The following is a 21649-nucleotide window of genomic DNA, read 5'->3' on the forward strand; positions in this document are numbered from 1 at the left end:
GAAGTGGAGTACTGCAAGAGCCTGCGCAGAACAGATTGCTCTTCCTGAGTTTCAAGTGTTTGACCTGCAGCCCCTCCTAGCAGCAAAGTCCACTGGGACTCTAGCTCACAGGCTACGTGTCACAAGCAGCTTCAAACTGTTTGAGTTTCATGGGATACGCACGGCTGCCGAGTCCCCTCCCTGAACTGCTGCAATTTTTCCAACACCCGTGGCTGCTCCTGGGGGAGGTTCATGGGCTGACCCCATCCCAATGGGGGGAGAGGGGGGTGGGGAAGGTGGTAGCCAGGCTTATCCCAGGGAGCGCGCGTGTGTCTCACCACACAGCGTCAGCTGTCTTGGCTTAGCTCAGCCCAGAGCAGGGATTGGGGCCCTGTGCTCAGCACAGAATTGGGCTAATTTCATGATTTCCGTGAAATTGTGATTTACATGGGGCCTTATTCACGGTATGGGCCCCACATCTTGAGAGGCTCTCTGGTGGACCTTCCCCCCTCCCCATTGGCTGCCATGCAGTTCCCCCACCCTCCCCAGTGGTGATCTTTTTCAAGCTTCCTTTAATATCATTTAGTCACTAAGAAATGAGGAGGAAGAGCCAGCACCGTATGGGCCAACCAGCTCTCCATAAGCCACACTTAAGTGCTCCACGGACCACAGTCCTAATTAATCTGACTCACAGCAGGCACCCGAGCTGGGCACAGGGCTTTACAGCATAGGTGCTGGGTGCTGCTCCTCTTCTCTAGGCGCTGATCTAAACGTAAAGGAGGGAGCGAGAGAGAGAGAGCTGGAAAGAGAAAGGGGGAGGGAAGGGGACACTGGTGGCCAAAACACTTCTAAAAATCAGACCGTGGAGAAGTTATCAGGCTTTGCAGAGACATGAGGAACGTATCAATCATCTCTAGCCAACCATTATTTCCAGCTGACATTAGTAACCCATGTAATTACCATGCCAAGGACCGGGTGCGCTAGGAGAGCTTGCCAAGCTGACTTCCGTTACGTTAGCATGCACGTGTATGCGCCCCCTGTGATTTGGGGTAATATTGGATGTCAGATCCTGGGCATTTGCTCGGGATATGATTTTCGCCCCGGACAAGTTTGGGAGCCAGAAAAAATTGGGGGGCGGATCCTGAAAATTTCAGCGCCCCCCTATCACCCTCCCCCATGTCCATGCAGAGGGCAGACATCACCCCAGAATAGTTTCCAGGGGTTTGACCCTGTAATGCTGGCCCAGGGGGTGAGCTGAAATCAGCACCTGGGAATGGAATGTAAAGCTATTGTACATTCCACGTTAACCCTGCTCCGTTCGCCTCTACGTGGGACTGCATGCAGCACGAGCCCTCCCTGGACGTCTGCAGAACACCTCTTCCACCGAAACCAACTCTCCTAGATGCTCTCCGTCACCATGAGAGCAGGGAACCTCGGCAGGCCCACAGCAGGGAAGCCTGCCTCTCCAAGGAGGCTCCACGCTAGATTGGTCTTAGCCAGAGTGACCCTGCGATAGCTGAGGGCTAGGTTATCAGGAGGTGGGGGGGCGAAATCAGGCGGAAGATTTTCCTCGCTCTCTGGTCCTGCTGGAGGCAGAGCACGCGTGGGGCATGGGAAGAGGAGATCTCCGTTCCAGCTGGTGGTGAGTTACCTCCTACTTTGATCCCAGCCTTGTAGGGAGAGATTGAGCGAGGCAGGGAGCAGCTGAAATAAAGCACAGGCCCCTAACTGCTAAGTAGCTGCTCCCCAGCACTGTTAACATTTCTGGCAACCTTCCCGTGAGAGAGCTGCAGTAACCTATTCTTGCCTGTAGGAGGCACTTGGCCTCAACCACCACCATTTACACTGTTTAACCCCACGAATGAATGAGGGCCCCCCCCCCAAGTCCTTTTTAACTTGCCCGAGGCCATATCAACTGCAGACTACAACTCCCCTCCCCACCATGAAAGGGCCCTGGGACGAAGGGAGCCTAACTCTTCCAGGGACTGCGGCTGAGGGTATTTGATGTGCGCCCTCCCCCCGGCCCCTTTTCAAACAGAGACGGACATGTGTTCATTAGGATTTGTGCTGCCAGGGTGCTGCAAAGAACCACCAGCCCCTCATGAGTAGAGCAGGAAGGGCTGGAGTTTGGAGAGCAAGGTGGCTTGCTTATTCTCAGCAACCCGTGCTTCTTTTATGCAACACGGGACCTGTTACGTGTTTGCAGGTATATCTGAAGGTGTTGCCTTGGACCTAGGGAGTAACTCTTTGTCCTTACAGAGCTGTCTGCAATCAAGGGTCTCAGAGACAGGTAACCGCTAGCCCCATTTGACAAACACAAAGAGGTGAAGCAACTTGCTTACGGTCACTTCGCGGCGCAGCTGAGAACAGAACCCAGGAGTCCTGGCTCCCAGCTCTAATCACTCCAGCACACTTTTTCCCAGAGCTAGAAACAGAACCCAGGCCTGATCTCCACAATATGGATCCCACCTACTTAAGAGACCTGCTTCTTCCCTTAAGGCTCATCTCAGCAGCTGGGCGGAGCTGGGGCTGGCAGGGCTCATGGAGGAGGCCACCCTCCATGGAATTTGCTCTGCTTCCACCCTATTGGACCAACTGAGACGGAGTTTGCCGACCTTTGAGAAAGGTTGTAAGGCTTATCTATTTACTCAGGCTTTTTGCTAGAGGGAGGTGTCCCGAGTGGGTGGAGTTTAATTTGTCATTTCAGATCTCTCTCTCTCAGCTGACTTCTTGTAAAGTTATTTATTAATTGTTGCATGCTCACCCAGAGGCTGCAACTGAGGCATCTTGGATGAAAGTCAGCCTGGGAAACCGAGGCCACAGGAGCGCTTCATCTGGGCAGAAGCCGGACTGCTGCCCTCCTCGCTCTGGGAGGAAAAGTGCAAGCACTCCGGGGGCAGGGAGCACCTTTCGGTTCTGTGTCTGTACAGCGCCTAGCACAACGGGGTCCTGGGCCATGACTGGGGCTTCTAGGTGCTATGGTAACACACACACACACACACACACACACAAATAGAAAGTGCTAAATTAGTCCCTGCAAATAGCTGCACAGCCCTCCCGCCATTGGGACATCTGCAAACACTGGTCACCAGACCAAATGTATCACTGAGGGAGGCCTCAATACGTGCCGTGGCAAAGCCACTGCCTTGAAATGGGGAGTCCAGGCTCTTTGGCTACCAGGGCAAGGCAGCCATTAAACAGCCTTCGCGGTAGAGGTGGTCTCCTCTATCTGTTCCCCTAGGAATTAAATGAGATGACCAGTTTGATAAGCTGTTGTCACCACTCTTCCTAGCCCGGTTGATGATCTGACCAGTTGGGCATTCTCTCACCCAGCAGTGGGACACTTGGAGATTTAGAGACACAAATCCATGCAATGGCGGCACCAGGATAAGTGAGAGCGCAGAGTCCGTGCCCGCTCCCGCGGAGCCAAGCCTCACTCTAATTTCCCTTTGCCATTCATCAGCTGGCAACATGCTCGGAATGAGAGCCTGTAATTAATCGCTCATCTGCATCCCCCATCCAAACGTCTTCCCCCGCCCCAACCACCACGCAGCGTGTCCTATTTGATACACGTTTGCTGGCATTTTCAAATCGGAGGCATTCTAATTACCGGAGAGTTATAACACCTTCCATTTCTCGCCCGGCGGACTGACACCCTGTCAAGAGCAAAGAGAATTGCCAGAGGTTTTGACAACACTAATTGCCCCTATAATCTAAAAACACAAAGGAGAAGCGATTAGTCGTGAGGACCGCAGCTCTCGATCCGACATGAGGTTTTCACAACGTTACAAGAAAACAAAAGCGGCGCCTTTTAGAGTTTGATGGCTGCTAACAAAAGCAGAATTATATTTTCATACAACCTTTGTCTGCCTTAAATGGCTTTCCCCTTTGCGCTACGACGCCGAGCTGACACGGGGAACGGTTCTTGTGGCTTCTTGAAAAGTGGGGGCGGAGAGGTACCTGGGCTTTGGTTCCCGCAAGATGTGTATTTGGAGGCTGAAGATTTCTCGTTCCAGGTCTTACATTACGTGAGGGGAGAGGTTCCAGTCTCGCTGAACCATTGGCTCAGGTTATCTAGCGAACGTCAAGTCCCTTCAGGGCACCATGGGTCCGGGTACTACAGCTGGTCGGAACATGGAGATTTCCTCCTCCCTCCCCCTCCCCCAGATTTTCAGGTGAAAACCAGAAGTTTGAGGTTTGTTGACCAAAAGGTCACAATTTTCTATGAAAAGTGGAAAACTTCCACAAAAGTATTAGTTGAGTCGAAAACCCAACTGTCCATTGCAAACATTTTCGCCCAGTCCTATTGGGTACTTATATGACCCCTATCACAGAGGTACCTGAGCACCTTGTAAATGGGTCAGTGCCCCTGAAACGTGGGGGCGTATTGTCCCCATTTCACAGATGAGGAACTGAGGGAGAGAGATGAAGTGAGGCATCAAACAAAAAATATAAAACTAGACGAGGCAACAGGACTGTCTACCAGGGTTACCTCACACCACAACCAAGATTTCCCCAGGAAACCATGATCCTCATGTCAAACCTAGAGGCAGATGAGCGATGTGGAGTTGTCCCCAAAAGGGCTCGGACGCAGGACTCTCTTATGAGGGGCTCCGCGAGCATCTAATCTTAGCCAGCGTGTCCGTGAGGCCGTTGAGAGAGCCAGTGAAGAGACATGAAGGGTTTTCAGTTTGCTGGGGGCGCCCGCTCTGTGTGTCTGAGAATGAGGCCAAGGGTCTGGGCGAGATTGGGGCATGCATGAGAACGCAGGGAGCTAAGCCTCAATCCTCAGATCACGGTGCGCGAGGAGAAGCAAACAGAAGCACCGGCAGAGGTAACATCACCCTCTCCACCCCGCATCGTTCGCAACCAGCTCCTGACGCGGGGGTCTAGTTGGATTCCCAGCTGCTCAAACTGAACAAATGTCTTGGTTGCCACTGCCATCCGTGCACAGGAGATGCATGCCAAGCCGTCTGTCTCCACAGGCCTGGTAACAGCCACGCTAAGGCGCCTAATGGCATCTGAGATGATAAAGAGGAAAGTGAACCGAGCAGCACGTACCCAGGGGACGTCTAAAAACATGGATGCAGAACAGCTTACTTAACCCAGAGCCCTTTAACGCACCGCTTGGGACAGGCTTAATGGGAGACACAATCACAGGAGCCACGCTGCCAAAGCATGACTCGCTCGCACAGCTATCGCAATACACCCATCATGCGGGCGTTCATTTGCGAGGGCCACGACCAGTAGCTAGGGATGTGGCTAAGCCGGAATCTCAGCCATCGGGCTCCTGGTGTTCTAGGCATAGGGCTTTAATGAGCCATCTACCACGTTCAAACCAGAGACGAACTCTTGCTAGAAAGATCAGCACTGAGAAAAATAAACCGCTTATTGCTGGGGCACAAGGGGTTAATGCTCAAATCGGTCAGATAGAGCGCTAGGGTCTCAAATCCCAGCCAGGTTGAATGATTCTCCCATCACATAAAGGCAGTGTGCCATTTGGCATTAATGGCCACCCCCTTGTCCTGCATCTAAGTAGTGGTAGATGTTAACAGAGTAGGAGATTACTGGGGCATGGGGTTGGGTTTTATTCTTTGTACAGCACCTAACGCAGCGTGGGCGGTATAGAAAAGCAACGGCATACCATGGTAACGTGGCAGGTCCAAATCAAGGCGAAGGAACCAGCATGGCCATTTGGAAGCCTACACAGTGCTCAATGGCTCCCACCACGCCTCTTCCTACTCAGGATTATCTCCAGCCACCCTAATGCCTCCCTTCCCTGGGAGCTGAACTTTTTCCTCTCTCTGAATATTAACTCTCCAAGAACCACCACAAAAGCTTTGCCCGGGCAGCCTGGCCTGCTGGATTCTTCTCTCCAAGAATGGCCTGTATTATGTGTCATAGCTGGCATCTGCCAGATAGCGAGCTAAGAAGGGAATGACGCACTCCTTGGTCCACTGCCATTCCACAAAACTGCTTACTAAACCGCTTTGGCCCTTTCACAAATGCCTTGACGTTGTATCTCTGATTTGAGAACAGAATCGGCGGGAGGAGGGGGATGAAAGGGTGATTTTCTGAGCTGTCTTGGCTGTAATCCCACCGTGCCGGAGACGGGAGGGCGGCAGGGGATGGGGGGAAATAACCAGTCTGTGGGTGGAAAACAAGTCTCATGTTAAAGGGGAAGTTCTGGTCTCGGTATAAATTTGAAGCAAGTTCACGGAAGCCAGTGGCGTTCGATGGGATTTACACTGGCGTCACAGAGCAGACTCTGGTAGGCAGGATTCTTACAGGAAAGAGATTTCAGGACTGAATGAGCATTGTGAAAAATAAACCTTCCTTTGCAACCCAGAAGAGAACGTTCCTTCCAGATCAGGGTTGAGGTTCATTAGTGAAGCAGAACAGGGGAAAGCCGCACACTGAATGACTATGTTGGCTGAACTGCCTTCTTGCTTGGAGTTTGACTTACTGGAGCAGCATAAAGGAAGTCCGAAACTCAATGAAGGAGGAAATTAAAGACCCCCTTCATTCCTGGAGTTGATATCCCAGACAGGAACCTTGCAGTAGTGGAGAAGCAGAGGTGGTGGGGACCCATGATTCCACGATCGTAGGGAGTGAATCCTCTTATTATCTCAGGAGACACAAAAGTTTGAAGCTTGAGAGATGCAATTTATCTTCACAAGTCAGGGCTGGGGCCATTCCCCACTCGCACATGGAATATTAGAAAACCCACAACTTGCCCAGCCTCAAAGAGTTAATGGACAGATCTTCAGCTTCAATTAGAAACAATGTTAATCATAGGAGCATATTTCCAAGAAGCTGGGAAACTACATGAAGCCCAGAGGGTCAGGCAACATAATGAGCAAGCTGGGAACAGTAAGTTAGAGCATTTAGAGAGAAAGGTCTTTAGTCACTTTTCTTGCTCAACTAAACCCTTTCCCGTATATCCCAGTCGAAAAGCTAACACAGAAGAGCAAACCCAGCTGCACCGCTACGGCCCTGATCCTGTAATCTGTTGCATGCAGATGCCAGAATCCCATTTACTGGAGTGGGACCATAAAACAGCACATGGGCCTACTGTGTGCATCTCGCTGCACAATCAAGGTGTGTATTTAGGTATACACACTATATATTATATATACATACACACACACACAAGCTTCATTTGAAAGCATGTATGCTGGCCACACAGCTCAGGGAACCGTACGATAGGAACTCAAACCCCATGATTAACATGAAGATAATTTTAAGAACTTCCTTTTTGAATCCGAAAACAAAACACATCACACATCAAGTGGGTCTGCGACGGGGATGGGACGAGCTAGACGAGGAAAGGGAATAAATACCTGGCCAACACCAACCTTACAATGGCTTTTCTTTAAGTGGATGGACCATGATAGACACACAAGCCATATATCCCCCCTATAGCGCAGACATTCTCATCTACTCTCTACCTGGGATACTGCTCCATGCAGGCAGATGGCCCCAAAGCGTTTCACTTTGAGTTTGGACTAGAAGAACAACAGATTGTAATGACGAATCCCCCCCAGATACACCCACCCCACTTGAGAGCAAGCCCCGGCCCAAGCCCCATCACTATATTTGCTGGCTCCCAAGAAAGCATCAGGCCGACACATCTCCAGCTGGGCTGCAGGAAGCGGCTGCCTGCGTTTCAGGCTCTGGAGTTTATTTGGTCTCGACTCCGTTTTAAAAGGCAACAGCGAGGGCTTTAAACACTCGTACCTGGATTCCAATATTATGCTGCAATAACGCCACGGACCTCCGGGGAGCGACTCCCAATTTAAAACCCCACTGCGTAAGCCTGGAAACAGCCCCTGGAATCTACTCTGCTGTTTCAAGTCAATAGTAAAACTCAAGGGAGGCAAGAGCAGGCTTGCAGTGAGAGCGTCAAGCAATATACACATACTATGGAGAATCAGAACGAGAGAGTGAACTTTGCGTATAGATGAGAACATGAGACGGATTCTTCATTACCTTATACCATGCGTAGCTGGTGTGAGTATAAACGGCTACAAATGCAGAATGGTCTCTCTGGATAGATCTCTTAGGTATTTATATGGCCCCTATCACCACAGTATCTGAGCATCTCACAAGTTCCCCGTGTATTTATCCTCGCAGCAGCTCTGTGAGGTGGGGCAGTACGGTTATCCCCATTTAACTGATGGAAAATCTGGCCTCAGATCCCCAAGGTATGTAGGTGTTGCTGCGCTCAGCATTGCAAGGCCTAACTGATTTAGGAACCTAAATCTCACTTTCCAAAGGGGTTTAAGCATTTACGAGACAACAATCCCATTGAGAGTTAATGGGGTTTAGGCCCTTAAGTGCCCAAATCACTTTTTAAAATGAGACTTAGGCATTGCAACGCTGAGTGCCACAACCCCTAAATACCTTTTAAAAAAAAAATCTGGGCCAGAGAGACTACGTGAGTGACCCAAGCTCACATGGGCAGAGCAGGGAGTTGAACCCAGGTCTCCTCAGTCCCAGGGTAGTGCCCTAGCCACTGCACCAGCCTTCCTTTTTCTGGTTGTGTTTTACACACATTTAGTGCTCTCTCTGCACTGCTGAGAGCGATTTCACAGGGTGCTGTGGCAACTGGGAACGGAACCAGGGTGAGCCCGTGGAGCGCGCCCAGGAGAGGTGGTGCGCGAGGGAGCCTTTCCGGGCAAAGGTGAAGGCAGGAGCAAGTATGAGGGTGAATGTGAGCAAGTGTATGCACCTGTGCAGAGGAGAACAGGTGAGTTCGATGTTTCAGTCAGGTGTAAAATCTATGAATATGCTGTATGATCTCACCTGCACACATCCTCGCCAGTGCCAGGCACCCCAGTAGGTAGAAACTAATAGTACCCCGCTGAGCTGAAAGGCCATAAGAGTTAAAAGGAAGATGGTTCATGTATCCCTACAGCAGGGGAGAGTGCCCCTCATCCGAACATTTCCTGTGGCTGAGGATCCCTTTCAAAATCTGCCACACCCCAGGGAGAGAAGGCATCACACCACGGCCCAGGCTGCCCCCGCCTTGAGAATGGGCACCACTGACAAAACAGACGCAGAGGATCAAAACCCAAAGGCAGGTGTCTCTCTGGGGTGGGGGTGGGAATCTTATTTCCCTCAGACAGATACCTGAGCGGGGCGCTCTCTTCCTTCATAGGATATCAGGGTTGGAAGGGACCTCAGGAGGTCTAGTCCAGCCCCCTGCTCAAAGCAGGACCAATCCCCAATTTCTTCCCCAGATCCCTAAATGGCCCCTTCAAGGATTGAACTCACAACCCTGGGTTTAGCAGGCCAATGCTCAAACCACTGAGCTATCCCTCCTTACCCTTTGGCAACGCTTGTCTAGCTTGTCAGGCCAACAAAGTCTTACAGAATTGAAGTGACTTCTTGGTCATCCGCTCTCCAAACACCATTGCTCTCCTTGGAGCAGCTGGGCCCCTGGGCTGGTGTTATTCCTATAGCCTGCAGGGTGTGGACCAAGCCACTGGTTAGGAATCACTATTTGGCAGAGGCCAGCCAGCCAAAGGGAAGGGGATATTGGAGAAAGGGGCCTAAAACCTGGGCGCTGCAGGTTCAAGTGGAAAAATCTCAGTGCCACACCAGCAGAGTTCAAAGGGGCTGTACTAGTTCTCCTCAAGAGGGAACGCGGAGGAGCCGGTATTGATCTGTCTTCATTACCCATTTCACTCAAGTTTCAAATCAACAAAATACACTTTTCCGCTCCAGCGCCCTCCCTGCCGCAGCAGACAAAAGAAAAAGCAATTTCCACAAGTTTGCTCCAAACCCTCAGCTCCTTCCTCGGCGCCCTTCTTCCCTCTCCCATGACAGACACATTTCTAGTCCGAGAGACCTTGTCCCACAGGGGACAGGAGTCCCCCCCCACCCCCAGCAGGCAGAGAGCAGGATGGGATGTTATCTCCTAGCTGGCCACCTGCTGATCCATGCTATGGCTTCTAGGTTGACAGGAAGGGGGGGGGTGGTTCCTGAGTGAAATTGCTATCTTTTTGCCTGGATGTTCGTGGCCTCTACTCATCCACAGAGCAGCATGGGACAGTGGCAGTACAGGGATCCCAGCTGCCTAGTCTCTAAAAGGGACTGGAAACAGGCTATATAGCTTGACACTTCCAGGCCTTGGGTACAATACTGGCCTACGATGACAATGACCCAAAGTAGTGCCCACCGAATGGCTGTTTGACAGCTGATGGGAAATGAGGTTGGTGGGTCTCAGGCCAGATCCCAGGAGGCAGCATCCGTATCACAAGTTGCTCCCACCGCAACTGGCGCTTGTTGGCAGTCTAAAGAGTGAGTGGGAATAGGGATCAAACCCTCTTTCTTACCTCGAGAGGGCGCCCCTTCGAAGGCACCCTAGGGGGTAGCTGTCAGTGTCTCTCTTACATCTGTTCTAAAGGTCAACAGGGATTTAGTCTCCAGGTCCATCATTCTGGTAACCAGCACTAAACTCACTTTTAAAAGAAAGTCGGAAGGGCTTCCAGTATCCAGAGCCGTGGTTCTCGACCTATTTACCATTGTGAGCCGCATATGTAGCTCTCTTACATGTTATGTGGGCCGGATCCACACGATATCTACACTATCTATATGGCCCTGAGGATGTCACATTGGGTCGCAAGCGTTGAGAGCCATTGATCCAGAGTCACACCTAATGGGATATAGACTGAAACCCCCCCCCCCCCCCCCCGCCCAACTCATCCCACACAGAGCCAATGAACAGCCATCAAATGTTAAATTTCATCCACTTGGTGACATGGGCTGCATCTGAACCAGGGACTTGGCTCGAAACAGCCCATGACTGATCCCCAGCCTCATAACAGCTGTAGCAGTTCACTGGGAAAGCTCAGTGCTAGAGGGTGACCCCAGGCAGAGAGTTCAGGAGAGTCTGGATCTAGAGAGGTCATTCAGCGCGACCTGCCCATGGAGCTATGAGACCCATCCTGAGACTCCCATTCAGATCAGCTAGGATTGCAGGTACTCAGCCCCTTTCATGATCAACAAGCTAAGACTTGGCAGGCTTTCACTTGGCATGGAGATGGGAACACACATGAGAATTAGAAAACACCAGCCCTGTGACACCACACCCGCAGTGAGGCTGGAGAGCACCGTGCATTAGGTGTTTTATCGACACTTCTTGAACTGATTCTTCCAGCATCATCTAGCGCCCCTGCACTGGGGCAAGGGGCTCTGCAGGCAGTTTCGTTATTAAATTCCTGGGGGCGGAAATGTAGGGACACAAACCATGCCATGCTGGGTGAAGAAACCACTTACAGTGACAGTAACCACCCACATGCAATTTCTTTTTAGGGGAGAAAAAGGGGAGGTTGTGTTTTAATGGTGCAAAGCAATTTTTTGTAACGTTCAGACTGCACCTCTGGGTATGTTGAAGGAAAGAGGATTGCGGAAGGCTCCACTTTTGAAATACAGAGTCCTAGCAAGCTCAGCAGCTACTTATTGCTTTTCAAATACACATAAGCATCATTATCTTTACTATCACAGCCAGCTCGATGCCCCAGATGTACCCCTATCAGCAAGGATCCTTAGAACAGGGGCCGGATCCTGACATACTGAGGCCCAAGTTCTCAAGAGTGGCAGCTGACGTTGGGCACCTAAGAATGGGGGCACCCCAACTAAGATCTGGGGCCTGGTTTCACAGAAAGTGCTGAGCGCCCACCTCTCTCACTGGCATCCCTGGGAGCTGTGTATCCTATGCGCCACTGAATAAAAGTCAGTCTTGCGTTGGGGAGAGTGCCCAAAAAATGAGACAGCTAAAAAAAAAAAAATATCTATCCATCTATCTGTGACCACCTTTCATGATATCCAAGGCATGATGAGATGGACACTTCCCCCCTCTCCGTGCCTCAGTTTCCCCATCTGTATAATGGGGATGATGGTACCAATCTCCTTTGTAATATGCTTTGAGATTGACTGATGAAAAGTGCTATAGAAGAGCTAAGTATTATTATAATAGACATTTCCGCCTGCCAGATGATATCAGACCCTAACCTCCAGGCTGTTTTTCTATTTAAATCCAATAGACCCCGACTCAGCAAAGCATTTAAGCAGGTGCTTAAGTCCCACTGAAATCAACGAGACTTGAGTATGCTCTTAAAAAGTCAAGCATATGCTTAATTCCTCTGCTGTATCAGGACGGACTGCTGAGTGAGGGCCTCAGATGCCAGCAGGGGGTTTGGGGGACTGGTTTCAGCCTGAATGGGGGATTGTGTCCCCTTCATTTTGAACAAACTCCAAAAATCTCCAAGTGAAACTCAGCTGAAAGAGAGGAGCTTTTTATCTGCATTTAATCGAGAGCCGCAAATCAGGCCAGCCTGAACCCCCGGAGTCTGTTTCATCCAGGCCCCTATTAAACGACGCTGTGTGTCACAGCCTAATGGTGTTAACTAGACAGACAGAGGGCCCTGCGTGAAAAGGACAGGCAGTGTTCACCAGAACAGAGCCCTGCTCACCAGATCACTGCACTAGGCGCGCAGGAGAAACCAGTTTCTATGGCCAACCCGACTGTGCTTCCACAGGGCGGTGCTGAGCGGGTCTGAGTGCCCTCACCTCCCTGGGAAGTCAGTGCGAGCTCAGCAGCCCAGTGCAGGATCAGGCCACTAGCCAGACAAAGAGCAGCCTGGGGAGCCAGCCCACACGCCTAACTCCTGCCAGACAAGTGAGACAACACAAGGGTTGCAGGAGCGGTCCCTCCGGGACCTAATCCTGAACAAGTGCTGATCACCTGCATCGCCCACTGAAGTCAATGGAAGTGACGGCTGTTTAGGAACCTCGCTCACAAAAGTCTCCCCCGGCCTCTGATTCCATAGCGCCCTCCAAGAGCGGTGTGCTTCCCCCTTTCACTCCATGCTCTCTGCCCCCACACTGGATTTGGTGGTGGAGAAGCCCTGCTCCCCGCCTGTGCCCTCTCACCGTACAAGAGCCTCTCTCCTTCTCCACTTCAGTCTGAAGAAACCCTCCTGGTCAATCTCATCCACACCATTCCCCGTTAGATAAACTTCCTTTCAAAGGAGTCTGCTTAATCCTCTATCTCCCCTCCTTCAAATCCTCCTCCAGCTGCTGGGCAGGGGCAAGCCGGGAAGGAGGGGGCGGGGAGACAGGCTGCTATTCCTGACTCATACAGCCTACAACTTTCACAAGTTCTTTTGCAAGACAAAGGGGCGGGGGGGGGGGGGGGGGGGCAGAAAGCTGGACTCTTAACTCTGAACAAGCCAGCCAGATGGATGGACAGACAGCAGCGAAAGGGCGGGGTGGGATGGAGGAACAGAGAACAAGAGAGAAAGCAGATCACGAAGGACTGAGGGTGAAAGGGAAGATAAACAGGCAGTGACAGAATGAGAGACACACCATGGGAGAAGAAACAGGAGGAGGGAAAACAGAACGTGAAAGAGAGAAATGGAGAAATAGACACACACACACACACACACACACAGATATGTAACCGGAATCTGACTTCACTCTTACTGTCTTTGTTCTTTCAAGATATTTTCCATCGAATGACTGCATTTCCTTCCTGAAAACACTATTGGAAAAAGCTGGCTGCTTGCGCGAGAGAAGCCCTGACTAATTACTGTTAATACCGCAGCTGTGATTTCCCCTCGTCCCCTTCACTTTCAAACCCATTAAGGCCAGGCAGCAGCAGGTCCGTTGTCCCTACAGCGGGTCTGCGCCTCTGAGGCAGGTGGGACGAAAATGGAGACCAGTTTCAGAGTGGCTCTGGACTCCATCCTATCCTGCTAAAGGGATGGAGGTTTTCTGGGGAGTCTCAAGCCTGCAGCAATCAGATGGGAAAGATCCATTAGGTCATCCAGCCCAGTCTCCCGTCCCTGCCAAGGTGGGATTCCTTCCCCTAGTGCTTTGTCCCAAATAAAAATTTAAAAGGTTTCAAGGAATGGGACTTCCAGTGCTCTTACAGAGAAGCTATTCCAACCCACAACATGCCACAGGCCTGATCCGAAGCACACTGAGGTCAAGGGGAACGAAGGCACGAGGCGAGGCAAACCCCCTCAATTTGTAATGTGCTCGATATCAGGTTTGCCAAGAGAGGGGAAGGGAGGTGGAGACCCCCAGCTGCTCAAAGACCCCCCCCCCGGCCCAGCCCCAGCAATAATGCTGTCGGTGCAGAGAATGAGACAGACCTGACGGAGAGAGAGACGGGGGTAAAAGATCAGGAGGCAATTATACAGCTGGCCACAAAACAGGAGGGAGGAAGGAAAAATAATAATAAAAAGCGAGGTGGGGGCATGAATTTAATCCCATTCCAGGCGTGTGTTGCCAGACCGGGGGGAGGAAAACAAACGGCAACAAAACTGTCCCGAGCATCTCGTTCTCTGGGGCACCTGGGTGAGCAGAAACCGACCTTTCTTTCCTCCCTCCTGCCCCAGGTTCCCCCTCCCACCTCCAGCGGGCTTCAGAGAAAAGCTCTGCCTGCTATAGGAAGGACCTCTGGCTCAGAAAGAATTTGTGCTAATTACTTTCCTTTGTTAATTAAACCCACGTGGATCTAATAAGGTAACCTGCTGTTCGCCCGATAAATTTAATTAGCCTGAAGGGAGAGCCCCTCCACACAGCTGTTTAAATTGTCACTTTACATTCACTTGGGCCTTGCTTCTCTCCCCCTCTCCTTCTCTTTTTGGAGTTAGGCCCCCTTTGCTGACCCCCTTGGCGGGAGGAACCTGCCATCATCAGGCTGAGGGTAGAGAAGGTCACTGCCTGTGAAAGGGTGCGGGGGGGGGGGGGGTCCATGACCATGGTCACGGTCACCCCCTTGTAGAGATTGAGGGGGTGGGGCCAGGCTTCAGCCCTCTTTCCCTCTTGCCGCGATTTTACTCCTCCTGCCAGCACCGAGTTCTCCTGCTCAGCAGTGTCCTGTCAATGCCAGTGTAAAGCACCCTGGTATCTCTCTCCCTCTAGCGGCTGGTCCCTGTAAGAGGATAAAGACCTACTACCGCTACCATCTCATGAGTCACTCTTTTAGCTCATGCTTTCAGTGCGGCAAGTCCCAGGTTCAAACCCCACTGCCAGTAAACCCCCCCCCCCCCCCCACCTCGTAGTACCAGTGACCCCAGCGACCTTCCTGGGAAGAGCCAGGGTATCACCCTTCGCCCCAGAGCCACGGGCACTAGCTGTCCTAGCATCTCACCCCAGCACATGTGCCTGCTGGCCCCAAGAATGCTTTCCAGGGGACTCTCCCCCATGGGTGGGGTGTCTCAGACTCCTGGGACACCCTCACACTGCCATACGAGACAAACTTGCCCAGTCCTTCCACAGGGTCCAGCACCCAGCTTCCCCAGGAGTCTGCTTCCATCTCTCTCGCCAGGTCCTCGGTTGCCAAATCCAGGGCGGTGTCCAGAGCTACAGAGCAACAGGACCACTCTGAGGGGAGAGGGGTAAGTCCCAGCACGTTCCCTCGTGTTTAAATTGTGAATCAATTGAGTGCTCAGGAAAAGAGGGATGAACGGGACTGGCCTGAGCCGGGGATACTGAAGTCGACTGTTGTTCCCTTGCTCCACAAATGTGCCAACATCCCTCATTCCTGACCCAGAGCAGCCCCCTCCCCTGCTTGGGATTCCAAATCCAGGCTCCTGTTGACCTGACCACTGGTTGCTTTGCAGCCAAGATGCATCGTGAGATTTATGATGCAGGCAAATGGGGCCTTACAGGAGTCCACCAAGTGCAACTCCACTCGTGACCTGAGCCAGGATTTAAAACCAGATCTGCAGAGGTGAAAGGCCAGGTCATTAACCCCATCTCCCTCTCTAAGCTGGCAACACCCACCCACCCCACCTCCTTCCTGGACCTTGCCCGTCATTCTGGGTCAGACTATAAAATAAACCACCCCTTATCCCACATCTACCCCGATGTAAGCCTCTCCATGATAGCTACATGGCCTTAGTGTCATATCCTTCCATATGGCCCCATGACATATATGAGTACCTCTGTTGCTCTCACACACACTCCCCCATCCCCAAATCTTCCACGTACACTAATATTATGCTCCCGCAACCCTCTCCCACCACAAACATGTGCCCCTTACACACAGCTCATTAATACGCACCTACTGAAAAACAGCCTCCCACTACCAGAGTCCCGCATCTGCCATCCCGCCCCCCAGAACCCACATACGCAGGAGACCTTCTCCTTGGGTGAAATGAAGAAGCCACAGGCTAGATGGATTTGCAATAGCTGTCCTAATCCTCCCCCTAAGCATTTACTGTCTGGCACCAGCAGCCCAAAAAGAGCGATCAGAGAGGGGGGCGGGGGGAAGACTCCTCTCCTGAAATTTAACCTGTATCCCAAGTATCGGAGACATTGTCCCCTACTTCCCCAATTGAATTCTCTTATGGTGAAGCCCAAAGCAGATGGGCAGGGACTCGACAGGGACTCTACAAAGTGGTTAAAAATCTTATGGAGTCGTAATGGAGCCCGAGACCTTCCTGTAGGTGATTTTAAGCCATGGAATCTATGGCAGGGAGAATGAGAGCACGCATGCGTGTGTGTGACTGGATGAGCCTTCCCAAAGCACCTGCAATCGCTTAGGAGCACCATCCTGCTGAAAGTCAATGATGCTCCTACGCTGCGGAGGCGATCTTGGGAAGCCCAACCAGGACACAAATGATTTTCTGGAGGTTGTGCCAAACCCCAGCGAAGGAGTTCTCTTTGGGCTAGGAGAACGCTTCCCACAAGGGTCTGGGTGCAGGTGCTTCTCTGCCTCACCTGGACTGCGGGCTGCTTGTTCTCATTGCTGCTAGGAGAGGTCAGCCCCGTGGCCTGCTGCAGAAGGAACTGTCTTGCCACCTGGAGAGCCTGAAAAAACAAAAAAAGAAAAGATAAGAGGGTGGTGGTGGAGAAGAGATCACTTCTCTTTTCGAGCTTCTTGTGCCTTATCTACCGGTGTATGTGCTCACTGCCTAGACACCATCCAGCCAGAGACAGACCCACTTACTGGTACAGCCAGCAGGACAAAGTGGTCTCAGGAAGCCCCTTAAGGTATGTCTATGCTGCAACCAGACACCTGCGGCTGGCCCGTGCCTGCTCACTTGGGCACTCAGGGCTCGTGCTAAGGTACTGTTTAATTGCGGCGTAGGCGGTCAGGCTGGGGCTGGAGCCTGAGCTCTGAGACCCTCCCACCGCGCAGGGTCCTTGAGGCCAGGCTCTAGCCTGAATGCGTACACTGCAATTAAATAGCCCCTTAGCCAGAGCCCGAGTCAGCTGGCACGGGCCAGCCGCGGGTGTCTGACTGCAGTGTAGACAGACCCTTAAGGTTAATTGGATGAGAGAGAGAGAGAGAGATGGATAATGCAAGGAATAGCACTAAAAGAAAGCAGCTCCCTTGTTGGAACCAGCCTTCTCTGCTTGCCTTAGGAGGAAGATGGTCTTGGACTCAGGAGAGGCAGGTTCTATTCTCAGCTATAGCACAGATTCTCCCTTTGTGACCTTGGGCAAGTCACTTTGCTGGTCTGTGACTCAGATCCCCATCTGTAGAATGGGCATGCTCATCTTTGCCTACCTCACAGGGGTGTGGTGATGCTAAATCCATTTGGTAGGTGGATGGAGGGGAGCAGAGGAGTAGACAAAGTAAAGAGCAGGATTTCACCCCAAATGAATAACCAGTGAAAGAGTGGACATTCTGCAGATCATTTTCAGCAATGCAGGAGAGGAGTTTAGCGGTACTTACTAGCGATCGCACATGAATCTGTTTATTGTATGGGCATCTGCCTGGAAAGTGTTATTAGTTTCCTGAGCATTCACCGATTTGTTTTCAATAACATTTATTAAGTCACTTGCATTAACTAAAAATGAAACGCTTTGCTGGTGCTGGAGAAAAGCACAAGTCGGTGAGATTGCCAGTCAAGGCGAATGCAAAAACACGCTGTGAAAGCAAGCGGAGGAAACGGTGGGTGAAAATGAAGGCAAGCCCAATCAAGCGAGTGCACCTGGGCACGAGGAAGAAAGCAACAATGAAGAACGAGCGTGTGAGCACGAGGAGCGCACAAGAGAACACATGCGTGCAAATGAGCAGAAGAGCCAAAGCGTCCATTAGAGCTGGTGAAACGTGCAAAAGAAACCGAGAGGGTGTGCAAAAGAGCAAGGGAAGCACAGGACAGAGAGGTTTCATTCAGGAGCTGAGAGCAGGCAAAGAGAAGGGAATAAATTCTAACACAAACAATCCTGTGGTACTGCTCCCAGGTCCGTTTCCTCATACGTTCCTTATTTTTTGCTTTTAAAGATTTTTTTCTTTTTTTTTTTTTTTTTTTGGGGGGGGGGGGGGGGGGGGGAAGGTACCTTTCTGAACAACAAAGTCATTGTAGTCCTGCCTGCAAGACAGGGTTTTATTACAGCGCAGAGACAGGAGGGGGGAGTGGAGGGGGAGAGGTCGGAGGGTCATAGCCCAGCTTGGCGGTGCTGCAAACAGCATGTGGGTTCCAGTGAGCTGTCAACGCCACGGCCGTAAATCAAGGCCCTGGCTTCCAAGAGGCGGCTGTGTGCTCCGAGGCGTGGAGGCACTTGCAGGGTGTGTCCCAAAGAAAGAGCCGCTTGTTAATTTTCCACATTTCCAGCTATAAAGAACAAAGTTACTTTCCGTCAGGCATTTATACAGTATATACTGTACCGTACACACTGTTTGGAGGGGCAGCTGGATTTACACTCGAAAGGGGAGAGATTAGCACACTCCCTTGCATATACCCGGAGTAATTACATATACAAATGCATGTGGGTAGGAGTAAGGCACATAATATAGTTACCTACATAATTACACATACACAGTGTCATTAGATTAATGAATATGCCATTTCAATGTAATCTGTGTTGTTGTGTGCGCATTACACAGGACACAAGCAAATCAGGTTGTCCATCACATATATAGCATATACACAGTATAATTATATGTTCACACACATACAGTCAGCATAATTATCTATTTAATCTTTGTCTTGTGTTGACCAAACACGCACAAACACTTAAACCCCACTCAAGCAGCCATCCAATGGACCATCACAAAAAGATTAGCTGGCTACTGTTTAAACCAAGGGTCCAATTTAGGTCTTGTCTACACCAGGAAGTTATTTCTGCAGTAAGGCAGGGTGTGACTTGAAAGTGCATTCCTTATTCTGGATTAGCTCATTGTGTGCACTCTCTTATTCCAGAGCAGCAGCACCTTTTCCAGTTTGGCTTAATCCGCCTCCAAAGCGATAGCTATCCCAGTCCATTTCCCCATGTAGACAAACTGTAAGATGTAAGAGACAAATCTTCAGATTATTTCGAAGTGGCTACTGAAGCTGGGGGTCCTTATTGCAGGTTGCATCTACTACACACACAGAAAGAAAATCATTTTATGCATCCGTTGAAGTGAGCGGTAGCTCACGAAAGCTTATGCTCAAATACGTTGGTTAGTCTCTAAGGTGCCACAAGTCCTCCTTTTCTTTTTGCGGATACAGACTAACACGGCTGCTACTCTGAAACCTGTCATTTTATACTTAGACACCATTCTCCAGTGAACACATGCGCACACACATGAATACACTGTGGTACAGTACTTCTCGATATGGTGCGGTTCCAGCTACCCTGTCAGAATATACCACATCAAGGGACGCAAACAAAAGGAGTTGTGTCCCAAACACAGCTAAAAGCACATGTCAGTTTTGCAGCGCAGATAGGAGCCAAGCTGTGTTTTTAGCTGCGTTTGTGAATCGTGCAACCGCTCTGGAGAGTGGCAACCCAGTCTCTCTTATTCTCCATTTGGGGCACACTTACATTTTAGACTCCTGAAGACCAAAATGCTTTAGTCTAACCCAAGTTATTGGGCTCAACACAGGGGTAACAGGGGGGAATTGAATAGTCTGGGATATACAGGAGGCCAGACTAGATTTAATTGTCCCTTCTGGCTTATACTCCATGAAATCAATGAAAGTCAAAAACCCAAGATCTTCAAAACACAACACATGGAGGGGGAGGCTAAAATTGGTCTCTTAGGACTGTATTTAGACACTTAAGTCAATCCACTAGCACGGATGGACTCCCAGCATTTTGGAAAACACAAGACTACAGAACAATGAACAATTCACCCACCTACCTTTGTGCGCTGCTGGGCACCAATCGAGTGCTTCAAGGCTGAAGCAGAGGTCGGGGGGCAAGAAATTCGTCAGAGGGACTCACAGGGCAGGTGGGAACCAGGAGAACAGTAGGCAGCCAGTGCAAAATGACCACAAGGAAATCATGCCCAGAATTCACCTGGTTTTAGCTTTCATCATCAGAAAAAAACAACCCCAAAACAAACCCTCCGAGGGCACATCTTCACTAGGAAAGATGGTATCTTCTTACCTCCTGTTAGTACGTGGAACAAACACAAGGTAAAATCCTAGGGAAGACAAGGTAGTGTGTTTTCTCGTGCATGAGCACATCAAGGCAAACCCTACCCTCTCCTGTATTCTTTACGTTGACCTGATAACTCATTATTATTTGTATTACTGTAGTGCCCGGGAGTCCCACTCATGGGGCAGGACCCCAATGTGCTAAGCCCTGTACACTCAGAACAGACAGTCCCTGCTCCAAAGAGCTTCCAATTGAAGTATAATACAAGACAGGAGACCAGGAGATGGATCCTGACAGATGGGGGAGGACCAGGAAATGATGAGACAATGTTGGTCAGCGTGATGGACAGATGTCTCAGTGCACCATCAGCCTAGCCATTGTCAAGGCATCACGGCAAGGGAGAGAGTTTTGAGGAGGAATTTGAAGGTGGATAAAGAGGTAGCTTTGCAGATGTTTATAGGGAGCACAGCACGGAGGGAAGCACCAAGGTTCTTGTATAAAAATGTTAATGTGTTTAAACTATCACTAGCATTTTAACTTGTGGCAGCTAATCAAACAAACAACACAATTCCCCCTCCCTCTGCCAGTGAACACAAGATCAGAGGGTTCACAAAACTTCTTTCTCAAGGAACCCTGGGCTGACGGGTTTGTGCAAAACTACCAAATGACTGTTTCCACCTGAAAATTCAGGGCAGTTTCTGCCCAGTTTCACGCTGAATTTTTCAGTTTGTTCAAAAGAAACAACTTGGTGGGGAAAGGGGAGGGGAAAAAAAACAAAACAAACAAACACGTGAACCTGCTGCAGGATGATCAAACCCCAAAGATCTTTGCACAAACTCCCAGACTAGAACGAGGCTACTGCAAATTATTATTATGAGCACAATTCCTGCCAGCCTGCAGTAGGGAGAGAAGATGCATTATCATCCACTTAGAAATCTGTCTGAAATTCTTTTTATTTACCTACACATAAGGCCTGCTCTACGCACAGATTATGTACTGATGTAACTAGATCAGTTAGGGGCATGATTCTTACCGAAAATTAAACCACTGCAACAGCTTGTGTGGAGACAGTTAGTATCAAGGTCCTTAATCCAGTACAGCAGATTCCCTTTCCCACATGGGGATAGATATTCCAGTCTAAGATATCTTTAAACCACTATTAGTCCACACTAGGAGGGTTGTACCTCTACCTATATAACTTTTGTGTTCAGACAAGCTGCAAAATAAATGCTGAATTCTCCACTCCTCCCATCTGACAGTGGTTTGTGCAGGCTCAGTATTACAGCTTCCCCCGCGGAGACAATTTCCTCTGTTGTTTGTGTGGGCC

General features: G+C 50.4%; 1 protein-coding gene across 5 annotated transcripts in view; it reads right to left on the bottom strand.

Annotated features, from left to right (window-relative positions):
* Positions 1-21649, bottom strand: part of FOXP4 (forkhead box P4) — a 138430-nt gene that overhangs the window by 56658 nt on the left and 60123 nt on the right. For all 5 annotated transcript variants that reach the window (XM_037884875.2, XM_037884871.2, XM_043533477.1 and 2 more), the window contains one exon: positions 16726-16815. In XM_037884875.2, the coding sequence (XP_037740803.1) occupies positions 16726-16815 (90 nt within the window). The remainder of the gene's footprint in view (positions 1-16725; positions 16816-21649) is intronic.

The sequence above is a fragment of the Chelonia mydas genome, chromosome 21 (genome assembly GCF_015237465.2).
Source record: "Chelonia mydas isolate rCheMyd1 chromosome 21, rCheMyd1.pri.v2, whole genome shotgun sequence".
Taxonomy (NCBI): Eukaryota; Metazoa; Chordata; order Testudines; family Cheloniidae; genus Chelonia; species Chelonia mydas.